At 56.5% G+C, this 27,504-nt stretch overlaps 1 protein-coding gene across 1 annotated transcript; it reads right to left on the bottom strand.

Annotated features, from left to right (window-relative positions):
• Nucleotides 1–1,928: 1,928 nt before the first annotated feature.
• ELN (elastin) lies at nucleotides 1,929–27,504 on the bottom strand. Its single transcript, XM_049788158.1, has 39 exons — nucleotides 27,369–27,504; nucleotides 21,996–22,046; nucleotides 20,825–20,869; nucleotides 20,245–20,277; nucleotides 18,872–18,898; nucleotides 17,797–17,835; nucleotides 17,397–17,489; nucleotides 17,104–17,235; nucleotides 16,953–17,015; nucleotides 16,417–16,464; nucleotides 15,778–15,849; nucleotides 15,505–15,534; nucleotides 15,116–15,187; nucleotides 13,884–13,925; nucleotides 13,589–13,651; nucleotides 13,327–13,371; nucleotides 11,951–12,031; nucleotides 11,811–11,864; nucleotides 11,356–11,503; nucleotides 10,081–10,139; nucleotides 9,587–9,694; nucleotides 9,341–9,379; nucleotides 8,927–9,031; nucleotides 8,517–8,576; nucleotides 8,227–8,328; nucleotides 8,069–8,128; nucleotides 7,626–7,709; nucleotides 6,535–6,729; nucleotides 6,197–6,443; nucleotides 5,848–5,972; nucleotides 5,585–5,695; nucleotides 5,462–5,509; nucleotides 5,080–5,208; nucleotides 4,396–4,434; nucleotides 4,162–4,212; nucleotides 3,882–3,923; nucleotides 3,662–3,691; nucleotides 3,285–3,335; nucleotides 1,929–2,722 (listed from the first exon to the last, which is right to left on the bottom strand). Exons 1-39 carry the CDS (start codon nucleotides 27,445–27,447, stop codon nucleotides 2,706–2,708), a joined length of 2,919 nt encoding a protein of 972 aa, XP_049644115.1. The 5' UTR covers nucleotides 27,448–27,504; the 3' UTR covers nucleotides 1,929–2,705.

Raw genomic sequence — 27,504 nt, forward strand, 5'->3', positions numbered from 1 at the left:
TCTTGTCTTGGGTGTCCCTGTGTCTGGTCCACTGGTCACTCCAGACCACAGAGTCAGGGCTACTTGGCTTCTGGCTTCCAGAGAGTTGAGGCATAAGCATCTGTGGTTGAAACTCAGGAAAGTGAGCTGGGTGGGGACGCCTCTTGCATCATCACATCTGCAGTGACATTCACACAAGGTGGGTCTGAGGGTGAGAGGTTCTGGGGACTGTGATGGTTCCTAGCTCCAGAAAGTCCTGTTTGAGAAAGTGCCCCAGAAGAAGGGAAGGGGTACCTTTGCCTAGCAGAGATGGGAGACCAGCAGTCCATACCCAGAGACTTAGGGTGGGTTTGAGAGCCGTGTGGTACCAGGGCTGAGCCCAAGGTTCCACTTGTGTCAAATATGTGCCAGGTATGTACCCTCATCCTGGGACTCCTTCTATTCTTCTCATCTGTCCTTGAATATCTTACTTTCTGCTTTGCTGTTCTCTAGGGTGTCCCCTGAAGCACCCCACTGTCTTCCTGGTGTTGTGTAGAGAACAAAAGAGAAGAAAGGCAGAGTGTGCTGGTGGTAGGGCCCTGGGTGGGAAGTGGATATCACTCTGTCTCTTCCTTCCAGACAACGCACCCCTCTGGATAAACCCATTATAAGGATGTTTACCTGATAGACTGAGGCTCAGATATGTAAACATTTAGCCAGTTGGGGCCAGAGCAATAGCACAGCAGGAAGGGCTTTTGCCTTGCATGTGGCTGGCCATGGGTTCAATCCCTATCATCCCATAGCATCCTTTGAGACTGCCAAGAGTGATTCTGAGCACAGAGCCAGGAGTAACTCTGAGCACTGCTGGGTGTGGCACCCTGGAAAAGTGAAGCTGTGTAAAGATGAAGAGAGTCGGGGCTGGGAAGGTGGCGCTAGAGGTAAGGTGTCTGCCTTGCAAACGCTAACAAAGGAACGGACCGTGGTTCGATCCCCCAGCGTCCCATATGGTCCCCCCAAGCCAGGGGCGATTTCTGAGCACATAGCCAGGAGTAACCCCTGAGCGTCAAATGGGTGTGGCCCCCCCCAAAAAAAAAGATGAAGAGAGTTTCACTAAAGAATACTCTTGTTGGGAGTGATAGCACAGTGGTAGGACGTTTGCCTGGCATAAGGCTAACCCAGGATGAACCTGGGTTTGATCCCTGGCATCGCATATGGTCCCCCAAGCCTGTGATTGTCTGGATGTTGCTGCTTGCCAAGGCAACCATGTGGTCTGAGCAGGTGTCCCCTTCTTTCCTTCCACCTCTGCACCTAACTATTCTAGAATTTTGTGTCTGTTGGGGCAGGATGGGAGGTGGGACCAGGTATGAACCCCACTTCTGGATGGGTTCTATTGTGAGGGTACAAGTCAGGCCACTGGGTGATCATTGTTTTGTTTTATTTTGGTTTTTGGTCACACCCAGCAGTGCCCAGGGATTAATCCTGGCTCTCGCTTAGGATCACTCCTGGCAGGGCTTGGAGAACAATATGGGGTGTCTGAGATGAAATTCAAATTGGCCAGGTGCAGGGAAACACCCTCCCTGTTTTACTATTGTCCAAGCATTCAAGCCCCGGAGCTTTCATTACTAACAGACTCATTGGTCCAGATATTTAGGTGAATAGTGCCCCAGACATGGGGGACAGTAGGGAGTCCCTAAATCCCACAACATACCCCAGTGGGGCCACTGGAGGTAGAAGATACTTAGAAGGCCGAGACAGTTTCCTTGGAAAGGTTTTCATTTATTGGTCTTTTCTGAAACAGTTAGTTCTCTTTTCTTTTCTTTTCTTTTCTTAAGTGTGTTTCATCAGAGTGATACCGAAAGTGATTAGAATGACTTTTCAGCTGGAGATAGAGCTCTCTGGATATATATAGTTAATTAATTACAAAAACCAAAAAGAGGAACCTCAACAATCAAAACCAATCCCCAAATATCCAGGACAAAAAATAAAATATTTATTGATCTATCACAGCGAGACACAGAGATGGGCGGGCAGGCACTGGTCAGAACAGTGGCTCAGGGGGTTACAGTACTGCATGGGGGGGACAGCCCTCCCCCCCAGGCCGGCACAGCCCCTCACTTGGGGCTCTTTTGGGGGGCCCTGTAGGGGTGTGTGTGGCAGGATGGGGGAGGGGAGGCAGGTTATCCAGGCCGAGGTGGGGGCAACCGGCCTGCTAGCGGCACCTGGTGGTCCAATGGGGACCAGAGGGATGGATGGATGGATGGGCATTAGGACAGATGGGCAGAGGAAACCCAGAAGAGCAAGAAGACCCTTCCCCATGGGGGTTGGTCCTCTCACCCTAAGGTATACCAGGGTGGGGGAGTTGGGCTCAAGGGTCGGGATCCAGCTTGAGGCTTTGTGGGCCTGGGTACCAGCGGGCCGCTCAGAGGCAGCCAGGGTGGGTGGGAGGGGGGCTGCGACTTTAAAGGCCCCCCCCAGGGCTGTCCTTCCCGCCTCCCTCCCCCCAAAGATGAGCACCAGGATTAGCACCAAGTCCTTCTGGAGATGGAGGCGTGGGGGGAGGTCCTGGGCGGGTGGGGAGTGGGGGCCCCCCAGCCGCTCTCGCTTCTCGTCCTGTGGGTTCCAGGCACTGCCGGCCTGCCTGCCTGTCCCCTCCGGGAGTGGGGACTGGGGGGGCACGAGGGGTTTACATTCTCCACCAAGCAGTAGCACCAACGTTGATGAGGTCGTGAGTTGGGAGTCTGGGGAACTCACTTTCTCTTTCCACCTGGTAGGAGAGGCAGAGAGCAGTCAATGGAGAGCCACCCCTTAGGGAATGGAAGCTCAGCCCCAGATAGTGCAAAACTCAGTGACAGAGCTGGGACTTGAACCAGCAGTTTCTGCTTCTTCCCAGAACTGGGCTTAATCCAGCTCCCAAGAACACTCTGGGTTTAAGGCCCTGTGGGTCCCGCCCCATTGCAGGGAAGTGGCATATTACTGCCGCCTGGTGGCAACGATCAGAAGGGGAGTGATAGGGAACCCAGGGGGGGCAGTTTGGACAGAATGACCATTAGGGGCCAGATGCCCTAATGCCATACTTACAGAGGTTCCTCTGTGTCCCTGAGTCAGACTGAGGCTCTATGCAGGTGGGGGGGGGCACCTCTGCTATTCCCCCACTTCCCTTACACCTGTCATAGCTCTTCTCAGTCCTTCATCGTCCCACCCTCTGATCCGCCATTTGAGAGGACCCTGGGCCAAGCCAGGAAGAACCCCCAGCAGGAACAAGTGGGAGGCATTTGAGCCACTACTTCCCCCTCCCAACCTGTGGCCGCCCCACCTCTTTCACTTACCTTGGAACCCCAGGGCTCCCAGGGCCCCTCCATAGGACTTGGGTGGTTTGGCTGTGGGGAAGAAGAGGGATTGGAGAGGCAGATGCTCCCACTCCCTCCTGAAGACCCCATCCTCCATTCCAGGGCCCCTCCTGATCCCAGGGGGCTGGGACACCCCCCATTCAGCCCAAGCCCAGCTGCTGCCCTATGTATGGCCCTGCTCAGCCACCCCTGACTCCTGACCACAACATCTTCCCTTCAATTCCCTCCTGAACCCCTCAACCCAGGGAGCCCTGAGCTGTGAATCCCTTGGGGGTCCTAAAACCTCCCCATGTCAGAGACCAGTGCTGGAGTCACACCAGCCCCCCCCCCCCACAGCTTTTCAGTGGGAGACTCACCACCAACTCCCAGGCCTCCGGCTCCACCACCTGCAAGATAGAGGGAAGGGCTGTGAGTGGGCGTCTGGGGTTCCCCCCCCAGTGGCCTTGTTTGGGGGTGCCATCCTGGGCTCTTTCATCTCTGCTGGCAGCATCTGCCATCTTGGCCCAGGGAGGAGGCTGTGGTCACGGGGGATGCATCTCAACCCTGCCCAGCTCCTGACAGTGTTGAGGGGCTTACCTGGGAAAATGGGGGACAAGCCGAAGCCAGGCCGAGCGGCCACTCCTGCAGGAGAGATGGGATTGGTATGGCCGCCCGTGGCCTCTCACTCCAGCACTGCCCTCCCCTCCCCAGTTTCTCACAAAACTGTTGCCACCCATTCTCAGCCTGTTGTGGATCCCAGTGTCCACCCAGGCTCTGGCCCTCCTTTCCCAAGTGCTTTGCTCTACCCTGTCCACCACCCTTCCTCTGTCCATGCTAAAGGCAGTCCCCGCAAGTGGCCCTGCTGGTTGCCCCTTACCTCCTCCAGGGAAGGGCCTGGCTCCCAGGACACCCCCAAGACCAGCAGCACCTGTAAATAGGCATGGGGGGGGGTCATGACAGGGCCAGAGACTGTCCCTTCTGGGGTTAGGGGTCTCCAGACAGGCTTTCAGAATCCTGAGATCAGGATCGAAGGTGGGTGAGCTGGGCAGGGACCAGGGGGAGTGGGCAGGGACCAGGGGGAGTGGCCAGGGTTTGTTCTGGTGTCACTCACCATATTTGGCTGCTTTAGCAGCTGCAGCTGGAGACACACCTGTGGGGGCAGATGGAACATAAAGGTCCTGAGTCCCCTTCCTGGAGTCATGTCTATTCTCCCCCACATTCTACCTGCCCAAGGCTGCCTCTACCCATTCCTCACCCACCATGTTCCCCAAAGTCCTTCTGCAGTGCAGAGGACTGTGTTCTAGAGATCACTCAGGAAGCAGATCAGAGTGACCCTCCCAAAGAGGCAGCAGATGGTGGCGACAGGTGGCCACCCTATCCTGGGCCCTGCCTCTCTTCTCAGGAAAGGGGGCCCTGCATTGCGGTCTAAGGACCTCCTAGAAGAGGAGAGGCCTGAAGCCCCCTGGTAAGGGGCTGCTTAGGTTTGCTTCTAGTCCAGGGATTAAGGCTTCAGATTAAAGCGGGGGAGGGGGTGTTGGAGGTAGGGAGGAACTTGAGTAATTGGGAAAGAAGGGAAAGAGGGGGCCTTTCAGACATACAGAGGCACAAGCATGCAAAACCCAAATGCACACACATAGCCACTCCACATGCAGAGAACACACACATACATAGCACACACGTACATAGCACACATGTGCACACAATTCACCACCACATGCACATTTGGACACATTTATACACAGTACACACCAATGTGCACAAACCAACATACACCCCCAGAGTAGTTTCTACCTACCTCCAAAGCCCCCAGCTCCTGGCACCAGGCCGCCAGCTCCCAACCCTCCAGCTCCGAGTCCCCCAGCTCCAAGTCCCCCAGCTCCAAGTCCCCCAGCTCCAAGTCCTCCAGCTCCGAGTCCTCCAGCACCTGTGGAGAGTGTGAGCATGAGCCCCCAACTCACCCCAACCCTGGGCATTAGGGGGGTTGTGGGAGAAATGGGGCTGCCAGGTTCTAAGTAGGGCCAAGGCTAGGGACAGTGCCTGAGTATAAGAGAGATGGAACATGTGTCCTGTCCTGTGGCAGGGCCCCCCAACTCCAGACCACACCCTATGTGTTCGCTGTACTGGGGGTTCTCAGCTGGGGTCAGGATCCCCCAACTTGGGCCACACCCTGAACTCACCATACTTGGCGGCCTTGGCTGCAGCTTTAGCAGCAGCAGGTCCAGCTCCTAGAGAAAGAGAGCTCAGGGTGGGGTCCTCTCAGCTAACTCCCTCCCTCTCCAGTCCTTGGGACCTCAACTCACCTGCCACACCACCTGGGACACCCACGCCGCCTGGGACACCCACGCCGCCTGGGACACCCACGCCGCCTGGGACTCCCACACCGCCAAGACCTCCTGCACCTCCTGCTGCTCCTGCAAAGAAAGGATGGGGGATAACCCATTTCTGAAAGATAGTGGGGGTGGGGAGATACCCCCATTTCTGAAGGACAGTGGGTCCTGGGGAGACCATTTTTCTGAAGGACGGTGGGATTGTGGGTATCCAGTGACAGGTATGAGTTTGTTACTGAGGCTGAGCTGGTTCTGCCCTGACCCATGGCTGGGCACTCCCTGGCATGGGCCTTTGCTGGGGCCATAGGTGTAGGACATGGTGGTCCCAGGGATGGCTAAGAGCTTCCGGGTGGAGGCCTGTCTGTAATCCAACAGCTTTAGTTTAGGACCTCCTGAGGCCTCCTGAGCCTAAACCCTGTGTCCCCACAGGAATGGTCGTCCTGTTTCCCCTACAGGTGTTGGGAACCCCTCCAACTGAGCTGGGACCTTTCCAGGCACAGTGGCCTTAGGCCCTGCTGAGCTGATTCTGGGCTCCGGGTCCCCTCCAGCCCTGCTCCCCTCATGCCTCCCTGCAGAGGAACTGACAGTCTCTCCATAGAGTTAAGTGCTGGGTCCCGGGTTCTGGGCAGGCCCTGGAGACCCGGGAAGAGCAGCCTGGAGGCACAGGACGGGGCTGGTGTGTCCGGGCTTCCAGAGTGAACAGAAAAGGAGGGAGTTTCCAAGCTGGAAACTGGCCCCTCTGTGAACTGGGGGAGCTTGCCAGGAATGCGGGGGCCACGGATTGTCTGGCCAGGCCGGTTGCTGAGCGAACGCCAAATGGAGGGGCGGGCAGCTGCACCCGGACAGGGGGCCGGGCCAGGGAGGGGGTCCCTGGCTCTGATGAGAGGGAGATGGGGCAGGGCCCCCTAAAACCTGCGCATTGCCGGATACAAAGGTGGCCGAGATGCCTCCACAATCCCCACCCCCAGGACTGGAACTGCGAGGGGAGCTATGGTTGCCCCGGGGGCTGGAGGCATGACAGGCATTTGTGGGCAGGAGCCAGGGCGGCGGGACGGTCTTGAACGTCTCAGAAAAAGGTCTTTTCCATCGCGGCGTGGGCGTGGCAAAAGAGGGCGTGGCTAAAGACAATGGGCGTGCCTATGATCGTAGGGGTGTGGCCTAGGTGTGGCTAGAGGCATGTGGCTAGATGCATCAGGGGCGTGGCTAGTGATACTGGGGGTGTGGTCAGAGACTGTGGGGGCGTGGCTAGAGGCGACGGAGGCGTGGCGAAGAGCAACAAGTTGTGACACTCACCATACTTGGCTGCTTTAGCAGCGGCTGCGGATCCAGGTACTAAAGAAAGAAAAATGTGGAAAGAAGGGTCAGCAGCAGCTGAGCTCTGTCTCCGCCGGCTTCGTCTCCTCCAGGAAGCTTTTCCCAACGTCCTGAACCTGCCTGGCTCCTTTCAAAGCCCTAAAATTCTGCCCACACACAGTCCCCACCTACCCTGCTATCAGGCACTGGGACTCTGGGATCTGGGGACTCCTCCTGCTGGCCTGAGCTGTACAGCCAGTCCATCCCCTCCTGGGTGAGCAGCTCAAGGGCCTTCAGAAAAGCACTGGTGCTCGAAAGACCTCTCTCCCTCTGATCGACTGGGTGCAGCTGGTTCCCTTTCCCTGTGCCCTGATGCTCTTCTGGTTTGTTTTTTTGTTTGTTTGTTTTGGGTTTTGGGTTACACTCGGAAGCGATCAGGGGTTACTCCTGGCTCTCAGCTCAGAAATCGCTCCTGGCAGGCTCGAGGGACCATATGGGAAGCCGGGATTCGAACCGTCCTGGGTCGGTCACTTGCAAGGCAAACATCCTACCTCTGTGCTATCTCTCTGGCCCCCTGATGCTCTTCTGTTGGAACCCAGCACCCTCTGAAGTTCTGGATCCACCCTGATTGTCCCCCTACATATTACCAGAGTATTTAGAGGATAGGATGGAGAATCGGGAATTCACTCTGGGTGCTGGGCGGAGGAATTGGGAGTCTCACCTGCACCTGCACCTGCTCCCAATCCAGGAAGCCCAGCGCCTGCTCCGAATCCAGGAAGGCCAGCAGGGAGCCCAGCTGCAGCCCCTGAGGAAGACAGAGGGACAGCAGTGGGAGGAAGGGCCTTGGGAAGGGGCCTCATCTCCCATATTTGCCCGCTCCATGGTCACCCAGGTGGGTAATCTTCCTAGAATCCCCACTGGCATTCGAAGGGTACTCTGTGGGCACCCCTTTCTCTTTGCATCCCCACCTCCCCAGTCTTCCAACTCCAAAGCCTGTGGGTCCCGGCCACACATGGGATAGGAGACCCCAGTCACCCTCTTGAGAAATCTGTGTTCTAAGCCCCTTGTCAGCTGTAGGGAACATAGTAGGGCTGCGGGGCTGGCTGTGAGGTGCCCATCCTGGGGTCCCGCCGACCCCCAGCTCAGAGAACATGGGTTACTCACGCAGCTGGGCCTTAGCAGCCAGCTGAGCTGCAGATTTGCCTCCAGTCGGCGCACCTACTCCTGAGGGGAGAGGACAGGGTTCAGCAAGGTGGGTGCTGGACCCATCAGCACCTGCATAGTTTCATGGCCCCGTAGCCCCAAGTCCTCACACAGCTCACCTGCAACTCCACCAGGACTCACACCAGGAACTACGCCAGGGACTACGCCAGGTGCCACGCCAGGGACCACGCCAGGTCTCACGCCAGGTGCCACACCTGTACCTACATCCACATGAGAAGTGCCCTTATTAGTTTCTGTTGGCAGCTAGAGGTCCAGGACGGAGCATTCAAATCTAGAACTGCCATGTCATCAGGCCATTGTTCCCTGGATGGGCCCTAGACTGGCACTGAAGAGTCCTGGGGTGAGGGCTGGGGGCCCTAAGGTAAGGGCTGTGGCCCAGGGTACTCACCATACTGGGCGGCTTTGGCAGCGGCTTTGGCAGCAGCGGCTGCAGCTGGAGTTCCTGCTCCTGGGAGGGCACAAGCAGGTCAGAGAACTCCTGTAACCCCTCTTGCCCTCTCAGCTGCAGGGCCCTGGGCAGAACTGGAGCAGCTGAGGCTGAAGTCCCTGAAGCCTTCAGGGTTGGTGGAGCTTCTGGCCAGAACAAACTTCGTGGCCTCAGTCCAAGAGAAACTCCCAGGGGGAAAGTTCCCTAAGAGGAGGCAGAGGGGCCACACGGGGCTCCCCCACCTCAGGGCTGAAGCCTCACTTCTTTGTCCCTCCCAATGCGCATCTTGGGTTGATCATGTGAAGCCATTAGGGGCTTCTAGGGGCCCAGGAGATCTACGTCCTTCCATGGGAATTTCCTGCACATCTCACCTGGAACCCCTCCGACTCCGGGCACACCTCCGACTCCGGGCACGCCAGGAACTGCGCCTCCAGCACCTGGCACCAGTCCTCCCAGGGCACCTGCTCCCCCAGCACCTGGAGAAATGGGAGCATCAGACTCCTTCTGCACCAAGCACCAAACTTGCTGTGCTTGGGGAGCAGAACAGACGAAGGGGGTGGCTAGAAGTAGGGTCCCCATTACTTTTATGGAGCACCCCAGTTGCCAAGGGCAGAAAAGTCAAGTATGCTTCAAAAGTTAGGGTGCAGGGCCCCATCCTTGGCACAGATCATCTGGTCCTAGGGGCCTGAGTGTGAGCTGGTTCTACCCTCAGGCTGGAGGTGCCAAGGTGCCAGAGGAAGGTATGGGGGGTACCCTGGGCTGGTACAGGTGTGCCTGGAACTCACCATATTTAGCTGCCTTGGCGGCTGCGGCCTGTGCTGCAGCTGTGGGAGGGAAGGGGGAGACCTCAGTTTTTCATGGTCTCAGCTGGGCTCTCTAAGGCAGCCCTCGTGTCCCCCCACCTTTCCCGGCACAATGAAACCCACAGCACCTCCCCCAATCCTCCATCCCCATAAAGGAGGGGTGCTCAGCTTCCCTCCTGACCCTCCAGTTGGAACTCAGGCCCCAAGAATGTCCAGCTGCAGATTCACCTCCAGCTCCGGCTCCGACTCCAGCTCCAGCTCCAAAGCCAGGAAAGCCCCCAGCACCAACACCCCCAAAGGTGGGCAGGCCGCCAGCACCCACGCCGGCTCTGGCCCCTGCGGAGACATGACGAGACGGGAGGGTCATGAGAGCTGGAGACTTCCTGGGGACATGGACTGCCTGACAAAGAGGATCATCCCTCAGAGCTTCGTCCATGAGGGACAGAACTAGGGGAGCCCCTAGCCATTTCCAGTAGCAGCTGAGCCCCTCTCCCCTACTTTATCTTCTCTGCTCTGAGCTCTTGGTCTCTGCTGTGTGGACAGACCATGAGATCCTCATGGGCTTGGATTCCCTGGGATGAGCTGATCTGGGGGTACTGTCCCCATGTGGAGGCTACACTGGGGCTCTTTGCCCCTACTCCACATGCTGGCGATATAGCATCCTGTGAGCCCCAAAGATGAGGAACCAGAGAGGGTGGGGGAGAGGAGGGCACAGGACGCACCGTATTTGGCAGCCTTGGAGGCAGCTTTAGCAGCAGCAGCAGGCGACACAGCTCCTGGAGGGAGATACACATGTTCAGGGGAGAAGGGACAAGGTGCTGACTGGTACCCCTGTCCCCCTGCCACTTGTTCATCTTCTTTCTAACTCTCTAGCTAGTATATGTCCATCTGTTCATTGGTTTGTTCATGTGTCTGTCTACCTTTAGCTATGTCTTCACCCATCTGCATTCTACTCTCTGTCCTATAGTTATGTGCCCACAGGTTACTCAATTATTCACCCCCCTGCCCATCACCATTTCTGTCTCCAATTGTACAGTTTGTATTGGTTTAGTACTAACTCATTTATTTCTTTTCTCTTTGGTTTTTGGCCCACACATGTTGCTCAGGGGTTGCTCCTAAATATGCACTTAAGAATTACTCCTGGTTGGTACTTGGGAAGCCATATAAAATGTGAGGGATTGGGTCTGGGTTGGCCCCATGGAAGGCCAGTGACTACCTTCTGTGCTATATCTCCAGTCCTCCAACTGGTCTTTTTTTCTTTCACCAGTTTATCCAATTTATACTCTTTTTTTTTATAATTATCTTTATTTAAACACCGTGATTACAAATATGATTATAGTTGTATGATTACAGTCGTGTAAAGAACACCCCCTTCACCAATTTATGCTTTCTACCCACCCACCCATCTATCCATTCATCTGTGCATCCATCCATCCATCCATCCATCCATCCATCCATCCATCCATCCATCCATCCATCCATTTGCCTACTCTCTTCTTTATCCACTGTTTTATTCATCTATCTATCCATGTCTCTACGCATCCCTGTGTTTGTACACTCATTTCCCACCCACTCTCCCTCATCCACCAATCTGTCCATTCATCCATTTGTGTTTTCACCAACCACCATGCACACACCCACCTCCCCTCCATTTCGCCACAATCTACTACACTGATCAATCAAGAGTCAGAAGCATGAAGAAGCCATGATTCCTACCCCCAGAGGCATCACTAGGGAGTGGAAGAGGAGAACTCTGGGGATACGCCTAGAGAGGGACCATGAGATTTCACCCAAGCTATGAGAGAAGAGGAGTGTGAGAGGGAAGGGAGAACCCAGAAGTCTTGGCTATACTTTCAACATTATCTTTCATGCACACACTTATATGCACATTCGCATGCACTAACATACACGTAAGAGTGTAAGTTATACACATATATACACTCACCCTGGCACTCTCACACTCATAAACATAATAACACATACTCACAAACACCCCAACCACCTCACCTGGGATTCCTCCAATGCCTGGGACCCCTCCAATGCCTGGAACCCCGCCAATGCCTGGGACCCCTCCAATGCCTGGGACCCCGCCAATGCCTGGGACTCCAACGCCTGGCACACCAGGCACCAAGCCCCTGGCAGCTCCTGGGGGAGGAGAAGAGGATTATCTGGGTCTGAAGCACCTGGTGGGGTGAGAGACCCTGAGTGGAGACTTGGAGGGCACTGTGGAACCCATTGGCCACAGATCTAGAACCCGGACACTGAAGGTCAAGTGGGGACCCCTACATGAACAAGGCCCTCCTCTGGGAACCCAATCAATGGAGAATAGAAATGCTGCCCCCAAGGCTGCTTTCTAGGGGAGAGGGGCAAACATGAAGGCATTCGGGGCACATGGAGGGGGCGGTCATGGTGCCCAGTGGCCTCCCAGTACCAGGTGAATCTGGGCACTCACCATACTTGGCTGCCTTAGCAGCTGCCTTTGCTGCTGCGGCAGGTCCCCCGACCCCTGGAGAGAGAGAGTCGCCAAGAGTGAGGGCCTTTCTCAAAACCCCCTCTTCTACCCACTTTGTGGCCCAGAACAACAGGCCCTACCTGCGAGTCCTCCTATGCCAGGGATGGCGCCACCAGGAAGAACTCCAGCTCCACCAGGAAGGACTCCGGCTCCTCCAGCACCTGCAGAGGCAGGGACAGGCTGGTGTGAACCCCAGCAGACGAGGCAGGGGGGCCACAAGCAGGCCCAATTAGGACCAGTGGCCCCAGTCCCGGGGACAGGCACAGACAGGTCCAGCTCAGTTGGCTGGGGATGTTCCTTTATTCAGCCTCCGAGCGTCCCTTTCCACACAGGCAAATCCCCTCTAATCGTTGCCACATACTGAGAAACCACAAGCGCCCAGCCAAGGGGCTCCTGTTGGAATGTTCCCCCCCCTGTGTTCCAAGAGCTCGGCCAAGTCTGTAATCCGAGTGGCCGGGCCTGGCTCTGGCCAACCCTCTCTTGCACCCCACCCCTCCCGCCTGTCCCTCCCTGGCTCTCGAGCTTCCCTGCTGCCAGTCTTGGGACACAAGTCTCTGTGGGGTGACCCTCTGGCTAGGGGAACCCCTTGCCCCCTGCTAGGAGAAAGACCTCTATCCCCCATGGCTAGGAAGGAGCTCGTGGGTCAGAGTGCGGGGTAAGCCTGGCATAGGGGCCTGAGCGGTCCTCACTGTGGCAACCAGCTGCCCAGGTTCTTGGACTTGGGCAGCCAGTAAAACAGTTATGGAGCCCATTAAATCCACACTCGACTGACAAGTGGTTCCAGTGCACATCTAAGTGAACTACCAGGCTTTCCACACCCCCCCAAACCTGCCTCTTTTTATTTTGCATCTTGGGGATCACACTCAAGTCTTTGTACTATACTGAACTGTATCCTCCCTTTTATTTATTTATATATTTATTTTTGAATTTTGGACCACATCCAACCATGCTTGGGGATGACTCCTGCCTCAGTGCTCAAGGCTCCAGCCCTGAACTCTTATGTGCATCATCTATACTCAAGGGATCATAGCCATCACTCCAGATCCCCTCTCAAACACACAGCAAACTGCCTATATTTTAGGTAGGTCTGACTCAAATGCCCTTGTGTCTAAGCAGCTTCCTGAAGTCTGCCCTATAGAAATGTTTCTTATCAGCAATCATGTCAAAGTCTATCTTGCCTAGCAGAGCTCAGAAATAGGAGGAGGGTGATAGAGGGAAGAAAGAGGGAAGGAGAGGAAAGGAGAGACGGAAGGAGGTAGAGAAAGGTGGAGGGAAGGAAGGATGCAGGGAGGGTTGAATGGATGGATGAATGGATGGAAGGATAGATGGGTGGTTGGGTGGCTGGAGAGAGAATGGAGGAATTGGTGGTGATGAGTCAGCTATGTAGGGGTGTGGAGGGAAGAGTAACTTGTGAGGTCAGGGCTAGGCGCCCAGGCACATTCTGCTCTGTACTCACCATATTTTGCGGCTTTAGCTGCCAATGCTGCCTGCGGGCCAACCCCTAAGGGAGGAGAGACTCTCAGAATAGTGCTCTTGTGTCTCCAAACCCAGTGCCCCAGATCTAGGGGAGATGACTGTGGCTCGGGGCTCAGTGGAAGCAGAGCTGCCTCCCTCACCCCTGCCCCATTCTCTAGGCTCAGGCCAGCAGTAGCGCCTCCTTCTCAAAGGCCCTGAAGTCTGGAAGACCAGCATCCCAGGTGAGGTGAGTGTTTCCTTACCTGTCCCCGTTGGGTACCCAGCCTTGGCCCCCGCAGCACCGACTGCTCCTCCAGGCCCATAGCCTGCAAAAGAGCAATTTGGGGGGGTCACTATGGCTATGCTGCCCCCATCCTACCTCACTCCAGGAGCCCCATCATAGTTAAACACGGGTGGTAGTTCCCATTTTCACAGATGGGACTGGAACCAGGCTCAGGCACAGACCTAGACCTGCTAGTCCCAATTTCCTGTCCTGACTGTTCCTGTCCTGGGTTGGGGTGTGGAAAGCTGAGGGGGGCCAGGCACTCGCTCACTCACCGTAGGGCAGTTTGCCGGTGCTGTAAGGTAGACCGTAGCCTCCTGCAGGGAAAGCGGGCAAGTTCAGGGGCGCTGCACACCCCACACCTCACGAGGTCCCACTCCCTGAGTGGAGACCTACCCCCACAGTCTCCGAGACCTTAGACCCTGCCCCAGGATACTCAGAGACTCTTGAGAGCAGAGGCCCCAACTACCCCACACCCGGAAACCATGCTTAATCTAGTTGGTGGAGGGTTTCTCTGGGGAGATGTCATCAGCTTCCTGCAGACTATGGACATGGCAGGTGCAGGACTCTGGGGGCAGGTATGGTTGTGAGCGTGTGTTGCCCTATTTGTTGGGTTCCGTTTACTCCTTTGTTGATTATTTGTGTATCCACAAAGAGCTCCCAGAATGAGAAATCGATTCCCATCCCCTTGTCCCCTTTTGGGGGGAGATATTGGTAATATTTATCCGCAGCAAATAATCCACACAGACAGGAGGGTTAAAGGGGTAAAAGGTTGGGCAAAGAGAGTCCTTTGTCAGCCTGTTGCACGCTCCGAAAAACACCTACTAGAGCCAGCCAGCCAACTCTGGCAAAAGACCCCAAACATCTCGCTCCCAAACTATTGATTGAGCTCTCCACAGCGCCCCCACCTGGAAGGTCAAGGTGGGACAACAGGCAAAGAATAATCTTAAGGAAATATGTGTGCATGAGCGTATCCATGAGCATATGTTGAGTTTGTGTGAACATACGCACCTGTGAACGTATACAGGTGGGTGAATTGTGAATGTGTACAGGTGGGTAAATAATACATGTGGGAATGTGTGTGAAAGTGTGAGCATGCGAACACATTGTGAGTGCATGAGCATGTGTGTGATTCTGCATTAAAGTATATGAGCACATGAGTGTGTGAACTTGGGGGAGGAGGGAATATGTGAACAGGTGTGATCGTGTGTATGTCTGACACGTGGTTGTGAGAGTAGTTGTGAGTGTGAGCACTGCCTGTGTGCGAACACGTGCGAGTGCAAGCAGGCATGAACAATGTGAATGTGTGAACATGTGACACGTGTGAGCCTGTATGTGTGTGTGTGTGTGTGAGAACGTGTGATTGTGAGTATGCATGAGCGTGAGCACATGTGTGGACAAGGTTTCTCTGACACGGATTGGAGCGTTCTGCAGAGACAGGCCTGTGCACAAGGCTTTTCTCTTCTACCTGACATCCCAAGGAAGCCCCCTGAATCCTCTGACTTACCTGGCAACTTGGGGGCCTTAATGGGATACCCCAGAGGGACTCCAGGCTGCTGTCCCCCAAATGTGCCAACTCCTGTGAGAACCAGAGAGCCATTCAAGTGCCAGCTTCCAACCCCAGCCTTGCCCTCTCAGCCTCATGCCCCCACCTGCTTCTGAGGGAGCCCCTGCCCAGGGTGGGCTGCTTCCTCTCCTATTTGTGCCCCCCCAGTGCTTTGGCAGGCCACTTTTTCCTGGAGGCCTCAGGGATCTTTTTTGGGGGCCCAGGGAGACCTAGGGGTCAGGGCTGCTCTGCAGAGGGGAGTGGGCATGGAGCCTGGCTGAGCCTGGTCGCCATGCAGTGTCCTCGGGTGACTTAAAAGGGAAGGTGACAGCAGGGGGTTCAGTGCTCACCTGGGATTCCGCCAAATGGCCCGCCTGCCCCTGTGGTGACAAGAGTGGTGGTATGTCTGAGTGTCTCCTGAGAGTTTTTTGCCCTCACATGGTACAGCACATACATACATGCACAAACTCATGTGTACATGTATGTGTGGGCATATACACACAGGTAACCCACCTCTGCATACAGACACAGGGCACACGTCCACACCTGTCCACAGGGCACAGATACACAAGCATATATACACGCACACACACAGCCAGCACCCCAGCCAGTCTAGTTTGTACCTGGGCCTTTGGGCTTGACTCCTGTGCCAGTGGGAACTCCTGGGAGCACCCCCACACCTGGGAACCGAGTTCCTAGAGGGGTGAAGGGGTTGTCAGTGAGTCCAGCTTAGTCTCTGCACCCTCGAGCCATGCTGGGATGGATGGGCGTCAGCACAGGGAGGAGCACAACTCCCTGGTGGGGGGGGCTTTCCTTCCCTGGGCTCAGTTCTGTGACCTCATTTCCTGCCACAGCTGGCCCCAGTCTGCCCTTCCCCCCACACTGGGAAGGCAGGAACAGCCCCCCTGCACCTTGGGTGGGGCTTTGGCTGTTGTCGACCTGCTGCTAAATAAGGGAGTCCCTGCAAGGCTGGGACACCCCATCCATCATCGTTGGGCTCCCGCATCTGTCACTGGGCCAGGAGGGCCCCAATGACTGGATCTGGGTTTTTGGGGGAATTCAAAAGGTCACTTGTTGGTGAGGGAGGCGGGGGCTTGGAGGGATCCCCCATGGGGAGGCTGCACAGGCCAGGACCCTGGGACTTAGCGTTGGACTCAGGACACAAGTTCTCTGGGGCTCCCCTGGGCTGTGGTGATGTCAGGTGTGGGTCTGTGCTGAGTCCCAGGCTGGGGTACTGGGAGGGGGCAGGAGCCCAAATTCACCTGTGCCTGGGAGCACACCGCCTGGGTAGACTCCGGGCAGCCCCACACCTGTGGGAGAGAGCAAGAGCACTGTGAGATGAACCAGCACCCCTCCACGGGGGGGGGGGGCTCCCCGAATTTCCGGCTTCCCCAGTGCTGAAGAATGTGGATGGGCCGAGATGTCCTGGCTGCCCTCTGAGCCAGTATTTGTCTCCTTGGAGCTGTGGACACGCTGGCCCAGCCCAGGGCAACAGTTTCCAGATGTTTCCCTCTGACTGTGTGGCTCAGGGGCCTTTTGTTTAACCTGAAGTCACTTCCTCCAGGACCACAGAGGAACCAGTGTGTGTGTGTGTGTGTGTGTGTGTGTGTGTGTGTATGTGTGTGTATGTGTGCACATGAATGTGTGAAAGCACATGTGTTATCATATGTGTGCACATCTCTTTTATGTATGCATATATGTGTATATGTGTGCATAGCCTCTCTGATCCCAGGGAACGGGGCTTCTCAGCTTTCTGCCCTCTGAGGCCTCCTGACAACTTTCAGTTGCCCTAACTCACCAGGCACTTTCCCAGGCTTCGCTCCAACGCCTACTCCTGCTCCTACCTGGGGCACCACCGCACCTGGTGGGAAAGGGGTGTATCAGAAGGTGCAGCTCCCCTCTGCTTCCCCCCAGGAAGCCCCCAGGGGGCTCAGGTCTTGTCTCAATACCTGTAGACACTCCGAGGCCACCAACGCCGCCAATGCCGCCAATACCGCCAACACCACCGATGCCACCGACTCCACCAACACCACCAACACCACCAATACCACCAACTCCTCCTGGCCCAAGCCCAGCAGCACCTATAGAACCAGAGAGGGGAGAAGGGGAGACAAGACTTTATGCAAGGGACAGGGGACCCTGAGATGTGGATGCAGATGCCGCTAAACCTCAGTGGGTTGAGGATTCAGGGCTGTACCACAGGGCCCCATACTGCCCCCTGGCTAGTCCCTGAGCCACTCACCAGCCTTGGCAGCTTTATAGGCAGCTGCAGCACCAGCTGCTCCACCAGGCACCACGCCCCCCGGGAAGGTGCCTGCAGGAAAAGCACCCAGACCTGCAGAGGGGAGAAGAGAGTTTGCATGGTTTTGTTTCTGCAGCACCCCCTCTCCCAGCATGGGGTTTGGAGTGTCGGTGTTGGCTACCAGGTGGCTCTGCTGGACAACCCTAAGTTGCAGGGGGTCAAACTGGAGCTTCCTCCAAGAAGCCCTGTTGAATTGGCAGCTCCCTGTGCCCCGGTGGCCCCTCAACCCTCAGGAGAACAACTTAGGCCCTGCGGGGTGAGACCCTGATCCCAGGCTGATGGCTCAGAGATGTGTGTGTGTGTGTGTGTGTGTGTGTGTGTGTGTGGTGTGGACACTCACCTGCTCCAGGCCCTGCGCCGCCTGCCAGCGCTCCAGCACCTGTTGGGAGAGGAGACAGTGAAGTTGGGATGGAGTCCCTGAGCAGATGCAGTCTCTAGAGCCCTGGGGGGGGGGGGGCTCTGGGATCAGGAGCTCTATTGGGGGAACCCCTGGAGTGATTGCCTGAGCCCCCTGTCTCCCAGCCCCAGCCCTGCCTGCTGCCACGGCACCCCACACCTGGCCTTTCTCCCAGCTCTCACGGGGTCCACTGTTTGGGCCCAGCCTCTATGTCTGGAGTCATCCTGTCCCCCACACCCCAGCCTGTCCCCATCTGCTGATCTGCGCTGCTATCCAGGCTTCCCTCACTCGCAGGCAGCCGCTCACAGTCTATGGGAGACACATGGATGCGCCTGGCTCGCTCCTCCCCACATCTGGGCCCCATCGAGCCTTCTCCCTCCAGGAGACATTCCAGGGCCTTGGCCCGCTGACGGCCTGGCAATCAAGCCGCAGCTCACAATCACGCCGGCTTTGTTTCCAATTATGTGCAAGGCTCATCCACAAGCCGCAGCCCAGGCTGCCAGGGCTCTGAACCCCAGGGCTGCCCCCAGAACGGACATGGGTCTCCCTGGATGGGTCCCCTCGTCCCTCCCACTTCCTAAATGCCTGGGTGGGCTCTCCCTGACTCAGCAGCCGGGCCCCCTCTGCGGGACAATGGGTTTCTGAGTCTGGGCAGGTGCGGTAGACATGTCAGGGTGCACCCAGCACCCCCAAAACCCCTCCAGACAGACCCCACCCCTTCCCAGCATGCAGGCCCCTTCCCTTCCCAGAACACGGATCACGCCCCTTCCTAAAGGCCCCGCCCCTTGTCAGGTCACCCCTGAGCTGTTTCCTGAGCTCCTGGTTAGATGGGGACTCAACTCATGGGGACCTGTTTTGCTGAGTCCAGCAGGACTGGGAAGCGGAGGAGGCTGGGAAGGAAGTGAGGAAAAAGTGGGCAGGTCCCTCTGTCCCTCTCCTATGCTTCCTCCTCTGCTGTCTGGGGGTGGGGGCATGCCTCCTAGATCCACTCCTGTGTTCCCTCTTTCTGTGGACTCACCTGGCCCAAAGGCGCCCAGTCCAGCTCCTGGAGAGAAGAAAGGCATGAGAGTTGCCCAAGCGAGGAAGGTCAGAAGTAAAAAACCTCTTCTGCTGTACTGGCCTCTCTGAGACTCAGTTTCCCCACCTGCCCAAAGACCTTCCAGAGACCAGGGCACCCAGTGTCCTCACTCCTTGGCTTAGTGTGTGTATGAAGGACAGGCGAGTGGCTGGGTCTCAGCATGCACTAGGTGTCCTAAAGCTGGCTCCCTGCCTCTCTCTATCCTGGGCAGCTCACCTCTGCCCCACTCTGGAATTTATTGTTCCAAACGGGGCATGCCCTCTGCGCCCCAGGCATGCACCTGGGCAGGCCTAGATACCCTGGGTCTGGAAGTGGGAAGCTTTGCATGAAGGGGGTACAGTCATGGTCTTGGTCAGCTCTGGAGTTCTAAGCTGGGTCACACACCCCAGGCCTGTCCTGCAGATGTCGGGACTTTTCCTATGCTTCCCGTCTTTGGCTGGCCAGAAACTCTTCCGGGAGCCTAAACTTTATCTTTGAATTGTGGGGCTTTGAGCTCAGCTGTGCTCAGCCCTGCCCCATGTGGGACTCCCTGACCTGCCCCCTGTAGCTTTGCAATCTGACCTCCACCCTCCTCCACTCTTCTCTGCATGTTCTTTCCATCTTCAGAGCTCCCCACCTCGGCCTCCCGGAGTCCAGAACCTCAGCCAGGCCGTCTGCCCCCCGGCTGCTCTCCGCCTGCCTGGCCCTGAGGTTTCACAACCCTCGAGACTCTCGAGAAGGGGATTCATTTGTTCTTGGATCAGGATGGGGCTTGCGAAATTGTTGCTGGCCATGCGGGCTGTGTCCTCGGACTCAAGAGCCGGGGAGACACGGGCGGGGGTGCACCCAGGCCCCATCTGGTGCATCTCACCCCAGCGGGTCTGCACAGCTGCCAGCCTCCACCTGCTTCCCTGAAACCCTTCTTATGTGGAGTGAGCAAGGAGGGAATCTAGGGACTTAGCTAGATCCTGGGGATCGGGCTCAGGGGCTTTCTGGAAAGCTTATCTGGGTCCAGCTGCATGGCCCTGATTGAAGGGACTCTTCGGGACAGGGGCAGGGCTCAGTCTGGGGTTCAGTCTGGGCTTGGTCAATGTCAGGGAGAATTTTGGCCAAGTCGAGGTGTGGGCAGGATCGTGTATGTGTGTGTGTGTGTGTGTGTGTGTGTGTGTGTGTGTGTGTGTGTGTGTGTGTATTCTGGGGCAACAGGGCACAAAGCTATGGAGGTCTCCAGAGACATGGGCTCCCTCCAGCCCCCTGTGGGGGTCCAGCTCCTGTCAAGTCTCACTGCCCCCCACCCTGTTTCCCTGCCTTCCACCCCGCTGCCCCTCTCTTACCTGGCTTGGGTGGTTTGCCTCCTGGCCCCAGTGCTGTGGAGAAAGGACAGCAGTGAAGGGCAGCCCAGGGTCTTGTTGTTTCCTTTGACCCCTAGGCAGATGCACAGCATCCTGACTCCTAACAGGGGCTTCCTAGGCACACCCCATCTCAGTACAGAGAATTTTTTTTTTTGGTTTTTGGGTCACACCTGGCAGTGCTCAGGGGTTACTCCTGGCTCTATGCTCAGAAATCGCTCCTGGCAGGCTCGGGGAACCACGTGGGATGCCGGGATTCAAACCACCGACTTTCTGCATGCAAGGCAAATGCCTTACCTCCACGCTAGCTCTCCAGCCCCAGTACAGAGAATTTTTAGAGTGAGAAGAGGGGCTTGGGGTCTTGGATTGCCCCTGAATGGACTGCAGGGATGTGAGGAGACCCAGAGAATTAGAAAAGAGGCAGAGACCTGGGAGGGTAGGAAGGACAGCGGAGTCCAGATTTCAGGTATGGCTTTCCCCTGAGGGTGCTGAGTCTGGGGACCCATGTGGGCTAGAGAGACCCCCAGATTCTCAATGAGGACCCAAACCTGGTATCTGAGCTTACCTCCTCCGGCTCCTAGGCCTCCCAGACCACCAATACCACCAGCTCCTGGGGAAAAGAGACAAGAGTGAGAAAGAGAGACAGTGAGGCATGGGCTGGAACCTCCCCTTCCCTAACCACACCCATTCTTGCTCATTCCTGCCCTGGTCTGGTTCCAGCTTCAGTTTCCCCATCCTCACTGGCTGCCCTCCCCTAGCCTTAACTCTAAGTCCTGAGAAGATGCTCTGGGCCCACTGAGTCTTCAGCCATTCCCAGCATTTCCTTGAATTTCTGTTTCTCTTCAGCTAAAGTGAGGTTCCCCAGGCCACTGTCCTCACAGTCTGCCTGTCCTTCTGGGCTGGCAATGGTTTCCCTGAATGTCATTGCCTGAGTCTTCCTTCCTTCCTTCCTTCCTTCCTTCCTTCCTTCCTTCCTTCCTTCCTTCCTTCCTTCCTTCCTTCCTTCCTTCCTTCCTTCCTTCCTTCCTTCCTTCCTTCCTTCCTTCCTTCCTTCCTTCCTTCCTTCCTTCCTCTCTCCCTCTTTTCTTTTTCTTTTTCTTTTTTTTTAGATTTTTTTTTTTTTTTTGGGTCACACTCGGCGTTGCTCAGGGGTTACTCCTGGCTGTCTGCTCAGAAATAGCTCCTGGCAGGCACGGGGGACCATATGGGACACCGGGATTCGAACCAACCACCTTTGGTCCTGGATCAGCTGCTTGCAAGGCAAACGCTGCTGTGTTATCTCTCCGGGCCCCTCTCTCCCTCTTTTCCTCCCTCTTTTCCTCCCTCCCTCCCTCCCTCCCTCTTTTTACACCCAGCAGTGCTTAGGGCTTACTCCTGGCTCTGCACTCAGGGATTACTTCTGGTGGAATTTGGGAAACCATGTGCAGTTCTGAGGATCAAAACCCAGGTTGGCCACAAGGGGCAAATGCCTTATGATTTCCCTTGCCTGAGTTTCAGGGAGGCTCCCAGTCCCCTGCTTTTCCAACAGTGCCCTGATTGGCTGTGGGCCCTCTGTGATGGGCAGCCTACATTCTTAATTCTTCTTTGAAATTTTGAAGGTGAATCAGTGATGCTCAGGATTCCCTCCTGGCAGTGCTGGGACGGACTCTAGCGCCCAGCAATGTTCCCTGATGCTGAGTGGGTGTAGGACTCTTTTGGGAAGGGAACCCCGATCTGCCGTATTTCAGGTCCATTACCTGGATAAAAGACTCCTCCGGGAACTCCACCAGGAACAGCTCCCGGGACCCCTGGGGGAGAGATGGGTACTCGGTCAGGACAGTGGATGGACTCTGTAATGCGGCTACAAAGCCTTTTCTGTTTGCAGAGCCCTGGTCTCCCCGGCTCTTTGAACAGCCGTGAACTTGGCCCGGCCGGCTGAAGTTGAGCAGATGTGAGGGCCGGCGCCACGGCCACCCAGCTGCAAGGTCTGGAGGCTGGAGTGGAAGCAGTGCCCCAACCCTTCTTTGAATGTAGCCCGGGCCCCTCGGGGCTGATTGGGTAGCCATGGTCTGGGAGGATGGGTCTGGGGGCTCGGGAGAGCGGAAGGAAACAGCCACCTCCACACTGATAGGGCAGCCCTGGCTGCTGGGAACAAGAACAGAGCCCTGTTGGGGCACTGGCACCTTACAGAGGGACCTCTGGAAAGAATAAAGTGAGTAAGTTCTGCAGGAAAAGGGCTGCCTGGGGACAGGGCTGAAGGCATGAGAACCCCGTCCAGCTGGTCCCTGGACACAGGCCTAGCGGGGTCATGGCCTTGACGCCACCCCACAGGGCACCTGGACCTCACCCATCTGCCGTGCTGAGGCCATAAGAGAACCCCGGTGACTGGAGTGGGGGCCTAGTACAGTGGGGGCCTCTGTGTCCACCCTGCTGTAATACCAGAGACGTTGGGGCCAGAATGTCTGGTCTCTGCACAGCTGGGCTGGCCCTGTTCTCTCAGCCGCTGCACGCAGGGTGGGAGTGTCAGACTGTCATGACCGCCTGATGCCAAGACCCTGGCGCCAACCCCCCCCTCCCTGGGCAGACCCTGGGAGCTGCCATCCGGACCTGGGGTGTGTGAGAGATCTGGCGAGGGTCTGGGGCTCCGTGCAGGGTCCTGGGAAAGCACGCGGGTCTGTCGGGCGCCAGGCACACACATGGCATCATGGGCCTTTGATGCTCTGTCCCGCCCCTTGCCACCCCTTTGCCCTGCCCCTCGCTGCCCAGCCTGGAGGGGCGGGGAGCTGTGTCCCCTGAACACTCATCTGGCCCCAGATCCTAGCCCCATAGCCCCCCTGCCCCCCTCTGAGCCCCCTCCCACATTACCTAAGCTACACTGCCTTGCTGACAACTCCTGAAAGGTTCGAGCAAAAGGCTCTGTTATGCCCTGGATGGGGTGCGTGGTCATTATCAACCTCTCTCCCACCTCCCAGTAAACCTATTCTTTTTTTTTTTTTTTTTTAGTTTCTGGGCCACATCTGCCAGCGCTCAGGGGTTCCTCCTGGCTCTGTGCTCAGAAGTTACTCCTGGCAGGCTCGGGGGACCATATGGGATGCCAAGGATTGAATCTGGTTTGGCTGCCTGCAAGACAAAAGCCCTGCCCCCTGTGTTATCGCTCCAGCCCCGTAAGTCTGGTCTTGATTGCATGGTTTACTGTGCAAGGGATAGGTATACAGTAGGTACTCACAGTGGGGGGCAGGTACACAGCAGGTACTCAGTAAGTGCCAGGTAGGTAGCTTAGGGGTGAAGGAGGCAAGGTATTGCCTGCAAGTCTGGGTTTTCCTCTATGGGGTCTTCTTACCTAGGGCCCCCATTTTCTCAACTGAGTTCCTGCTGCCCCTCACCCCACCCATGACCAGTTCTTTCCTCCTCTGCTCTCCACCCTCACCCCATGATTCAGACCCTGCAGCCTTCGCCAGCTTCTGCCTGAACCGTGAATGAGGAGGTGTCCCGGGAGGTCTGGGTGGCCAGTGTGGCAGCAAAGAAGGTTCAGGGGGGTTTCTGCCTGCGGGTGTTTCTCCAGCACTAAAGGGAGGAGAGGAAGCAGAGATGGGCCTTCCAGAGACCCTTAAAGATGACGCAGTGACACTTCCTCCCCATCTCTGCTCCTTGACCCAGACAACCCTTGGGCCGGACTCCCCCTGTCTTTACCCGTCCCCCGCCCCCTCCAAACTCATTTTCCTCTCTTGCTGGCCCTCGGCTGGCCCTAAGCAGCTGGCCTGGAGCATCTCCCCTTGTTTTATGTGGGTTTGGCTGGTCCCACTGGCCAGCCTGGGTGGAACTTGTCTCTTGCATCTTTGAGTTATGGCCCTCGCCTTGCAGGGATCATAACAGTTTTCTGGCCCAGGCGACGACTCTTTTCGCCAACATCGCTCTGTGCTCCTGCTTACATGCCTCAAGTGATGGAGAATTCACTACCTCCCAGTGCCATTAGAACAGAGATAGCACCAGTATCTCGAATTTTGCCTCCTCGAGTCCCACAAGACTAAGGAGACTTGCCTCTTGTCCCCTAATTCCCCTGTTACAAGGGACCCTTCTTTTCTGTGGAGTCTGGCATCATTTCTGCTGTGATGCCTTGGAACACTGCTGCCAATGAATCTGTGCTTTTTCTTTCTGTTTTTTTTGGGGGGGTAAAGGGGGGGTCACACCCAGTAGTGCTCAGGGCTAACTAACTCCTGGCTATACATTCAGAAATGATATTCCTGGTAGTGCTTGGGGGACCTTTATGGGATGCTGGGGATCAAACCTGGGTCAGAGAGATAATACAAGGGGTAGGGGATCCTATGGGGTGGCAGGGATCAAACCTGGGTCAGCCGTGTTGGAGGCAAATGCTCTCCCATTCAGGCCCTGATGAAGGGCTATTTAAGTGCATATCTCACAGAAGGAGACAACACAGCTGTGAGTAGCAGGTGGTAAAATCCAACTGTGTAAAGTGTGTGGAAAACTGGGCTGGGTTGGTTGACCTCTGAAGAAAAGACTCAGATAAAATGCTCCCAGGCTAGGATTGGCAACATTTGCTGCAGCTGTTACCGGGCTAGAGGTGGGGTCGGGGTGTGTCTCCCCATTTCACAGCAGGAAAACAAAAGCCACTGAGCTGAAACCCCTGGCTGGGAGCTACAATGTCCTTGACATATAAAGTGTCCTCCCTGCCAGTCTGGGCTCTAGGTTCAAAGACCCCAGCGGCGTCAGTTAGGGACTAGGGACGGAGACACAGGCCAGGGGCTTGTGGCCAAGCAGGGGGCATGGCCAAGGCTAAGTCCAGGGGGCACTTGGGCAACAGATAAGAGTACCCAAAGAAGCTGTTTGTTGTTTGCAGGAAAAAGGGTGGCCACGGCACTTCAAAAACAAGCTGTGGGGGGGGCAGGGGGGAGTGGTTTCTCCCTCCCTGGCCAGTCTGCATCCCTACAGCAACCTCAGGGAGTAGCAGCAGCACCCCAAAACTGAACTCACCCCAGTCAGTCAAGTGCACCGCTTTCCCAGCCCCTCCCCAGAGCCCAGGCAGCAGGAATTCCTGGGGTCATGGAAGTTTCTAGGGTTATCTTAGTCTGCAGAGAATCTGGACCCCTGTCCCAAGTCAGCCTGGCTTCTCAAGTCAGAAAAGGAAAAAAAAAAAAAAAGCCCTAAAATGTTTCTGGGGCAGGAGACTGCATTGGACCCAATTCAACTTTTCTTGTATTTATTTAATTATTTTTTAAACTGAGGTGGGGCGTGTTTGGGACAACCTTGGCAGAGCTCAGGGGCTTTTCCTGGCTATGGGGTCAGAGGTTAGTCTCAGGGAATCACTCCTGGCAGTTCTGGGGACCATATAGCGTGCCGTGGATCGAATCAGGGTCTACCCCATACAAGACAAATACCTTAACCCCTTCTCTCTCTCTCTCTCTGTCTCTCTCTGTCTCTCTCTGTCTCTCTGTCTCTCTCTGTCTCTCTGTCTCTCTGTCTCTCTCTGTCTCTCTGTCTCTGTCTCTGTCTCTGTCTCTGTCTCTGTCTCTCTCTCTCTCTCTCTCTCTCTCTCTCTCACACACACACACACACACACACACAGTTTGGGAGTAGGGAACACGGGTCCTCAGAGGCACTTTGGCTCATTCCAATTTGTATGGCCTTCTCACATCCCTGGGAGTTGGTATTGATGAGGTGAGAGTTTCCTCCGGGGAGGGGAATGTGGGTGTCCCTGTATGTGTGTGAACAGAGTGAACAGAGGGACGGGTGTGAGGGGTGGATGAGTGAGTGTGACAGGTGTGAGGGTGTGGGTGAGTGGCTGTGAACTGCAGACTGTGAGTGTGAGTGTGAGTATGAATGAATGTGTGTGAGGGCGGCCCCACCCCACCACCACCCCAGCCTTCACCCAGGACACCCCATCCATCCACACACCCTTATCCTGCCCAGCTGCTCCGGCTCAAGTGGAGTCGGTGCTGGCAGAGGGGCCGTCTGAGCAGGCGGGTGGGGCTGGGACTGTGGAGGCCTTGGCATGCGCCCTGAGGTCAGTCTTCACCTGTCTGAGCCTCAGTTTCCCTACTTCTGGGACACAGAAGGTGGTCCCCCACGTGCAGGTCTGTGCCCCACCCAATAGGGTGTGGGGCTCTTAGCTGCTGCTCTCAGGCTTGGGGGGTGCTGGTCTCGTGGGTACCCCCCTAACAGCATGTCCAGTCCCGCCCGTGCAGGAAACCTCTCGGCCTCGCAATCTCCGGAAACAGCTGCGGCTCCTTCCCGGCCCCCCCATTCTAGTCCTGCCTGGTGCTGCCTCCACCCCATGCCCCTGGCCTCCTGCTGGAGGTCTGGTTCTCAGGGCCTGCTGGTGCCTGACCACGCCCAGCCCAGGTCTCCCCACAAACAGCTCCTGAGTCTGCATCTCTGCTCTCTCTCTCTGCCAAGAGTTTCGACAGGAACTGTGATGCTCCCAGACCCCCTACCTGCTTCCTGGAGTGGATACAGGGACTCGGGAGCTCACAGCAGAGGGCTCGGCTGCCCCTCTTTCCCATCTCAGTGACACCCCTGGGCACAGATGCTCATGAGTGGGGTTGCACGTGGTGGGCCATGTCGGCACTTAGGAGTCACTTCTGCACACCCTCCGGCTCACAGCCGTGACACCTGTCCAGTGTGAGCTCAGGGACGTCGTTATCCTTTCCCTGAGGTCCCCAGCATTGGGAACACACCAAAGACAGATGCACCTTCACCCCCACACTCACTTGAGTGGATCTCACCTGGCAACTTCCCACCTTCTTATCCCCTGGATCCTCATTTCCTTGGGAGGTCCTGACACCCTTGGGAACAGGGACTCTGTGAGGTGACCGTTCCAAGAGTTCCATCTGCACCCCTGCACCCCAGGCAGGTGCGTACACTGGTGAGCAAGCGAGTGTTGGGGTCCTGCCCATCCCATGGGACCACGAACCAACCTGCCCCCCATCAACCCCTGGGGACGAGCAGCTAGGATGGAGCAGGAGTCCCTCAGCCCTGAGCCAATCTGTCTGTGACAGGTCCCTCTGCAGTCTGGGCTGCTCAGGAATTGGGGGGCTAAAAGGCTCCAGCATGGGGTGCTCCAGGGCCCGGAGCATATGCACCTGGGCCAGGCAGAGATGGCAAGGGGGGCCTACCTCCGAGCTGCGAGGGACGCACAGCGAAGAGGAGGAGCAGGAGTCCCAGCCGCAGCGCTGCCAATGCCAGACCCGCCATCTCGGGGAGAAATGCCCCAGCTTGCTTTCTGAGCCTCGTTTTATCCCCAAAGCCTAA

This window comes from Suncus etruscus, chromosome 15 (genome assembly GCF_024139225.1).
Source record: "Suncus etruscus isolate mSunEtr1 chromosome 15, mSunEtr1.pri.cur, whole genome shotgun sequence".
Taxonomy (NCBI): Eukaryota; Metazoa; Chordata; class Mammalia; order Eulipotyphla; family Soricidae; genus Suncus; species Suncus etruscus.

Excerpts from the sequence above, each read along its gene's own strand:
- ELN (XM_049788158.1), bottom strand. The coding sequence starts at position 27,447 with ATGGCGGGTCTGGCATTGGCAGCGCTGCGGCTGGGACTCCTGCTCCTC. Across the intron at positions 20,278-20,824 it reads AGGCCTAGGAGCCGGAGGAG|CACTGGGGCCAGGAGGCAAA; the intron begins GTAAGCTCAGAT and ends CTTTCTCCACAG. Across the intron at positions 15,188-15,504 it reads GCCATTTGGCGGAATCCCAG|GAGTTGGCACATTTGGGGGA; the intron begins GTGAGCACTGAA and ends TGGTTCTCACAG.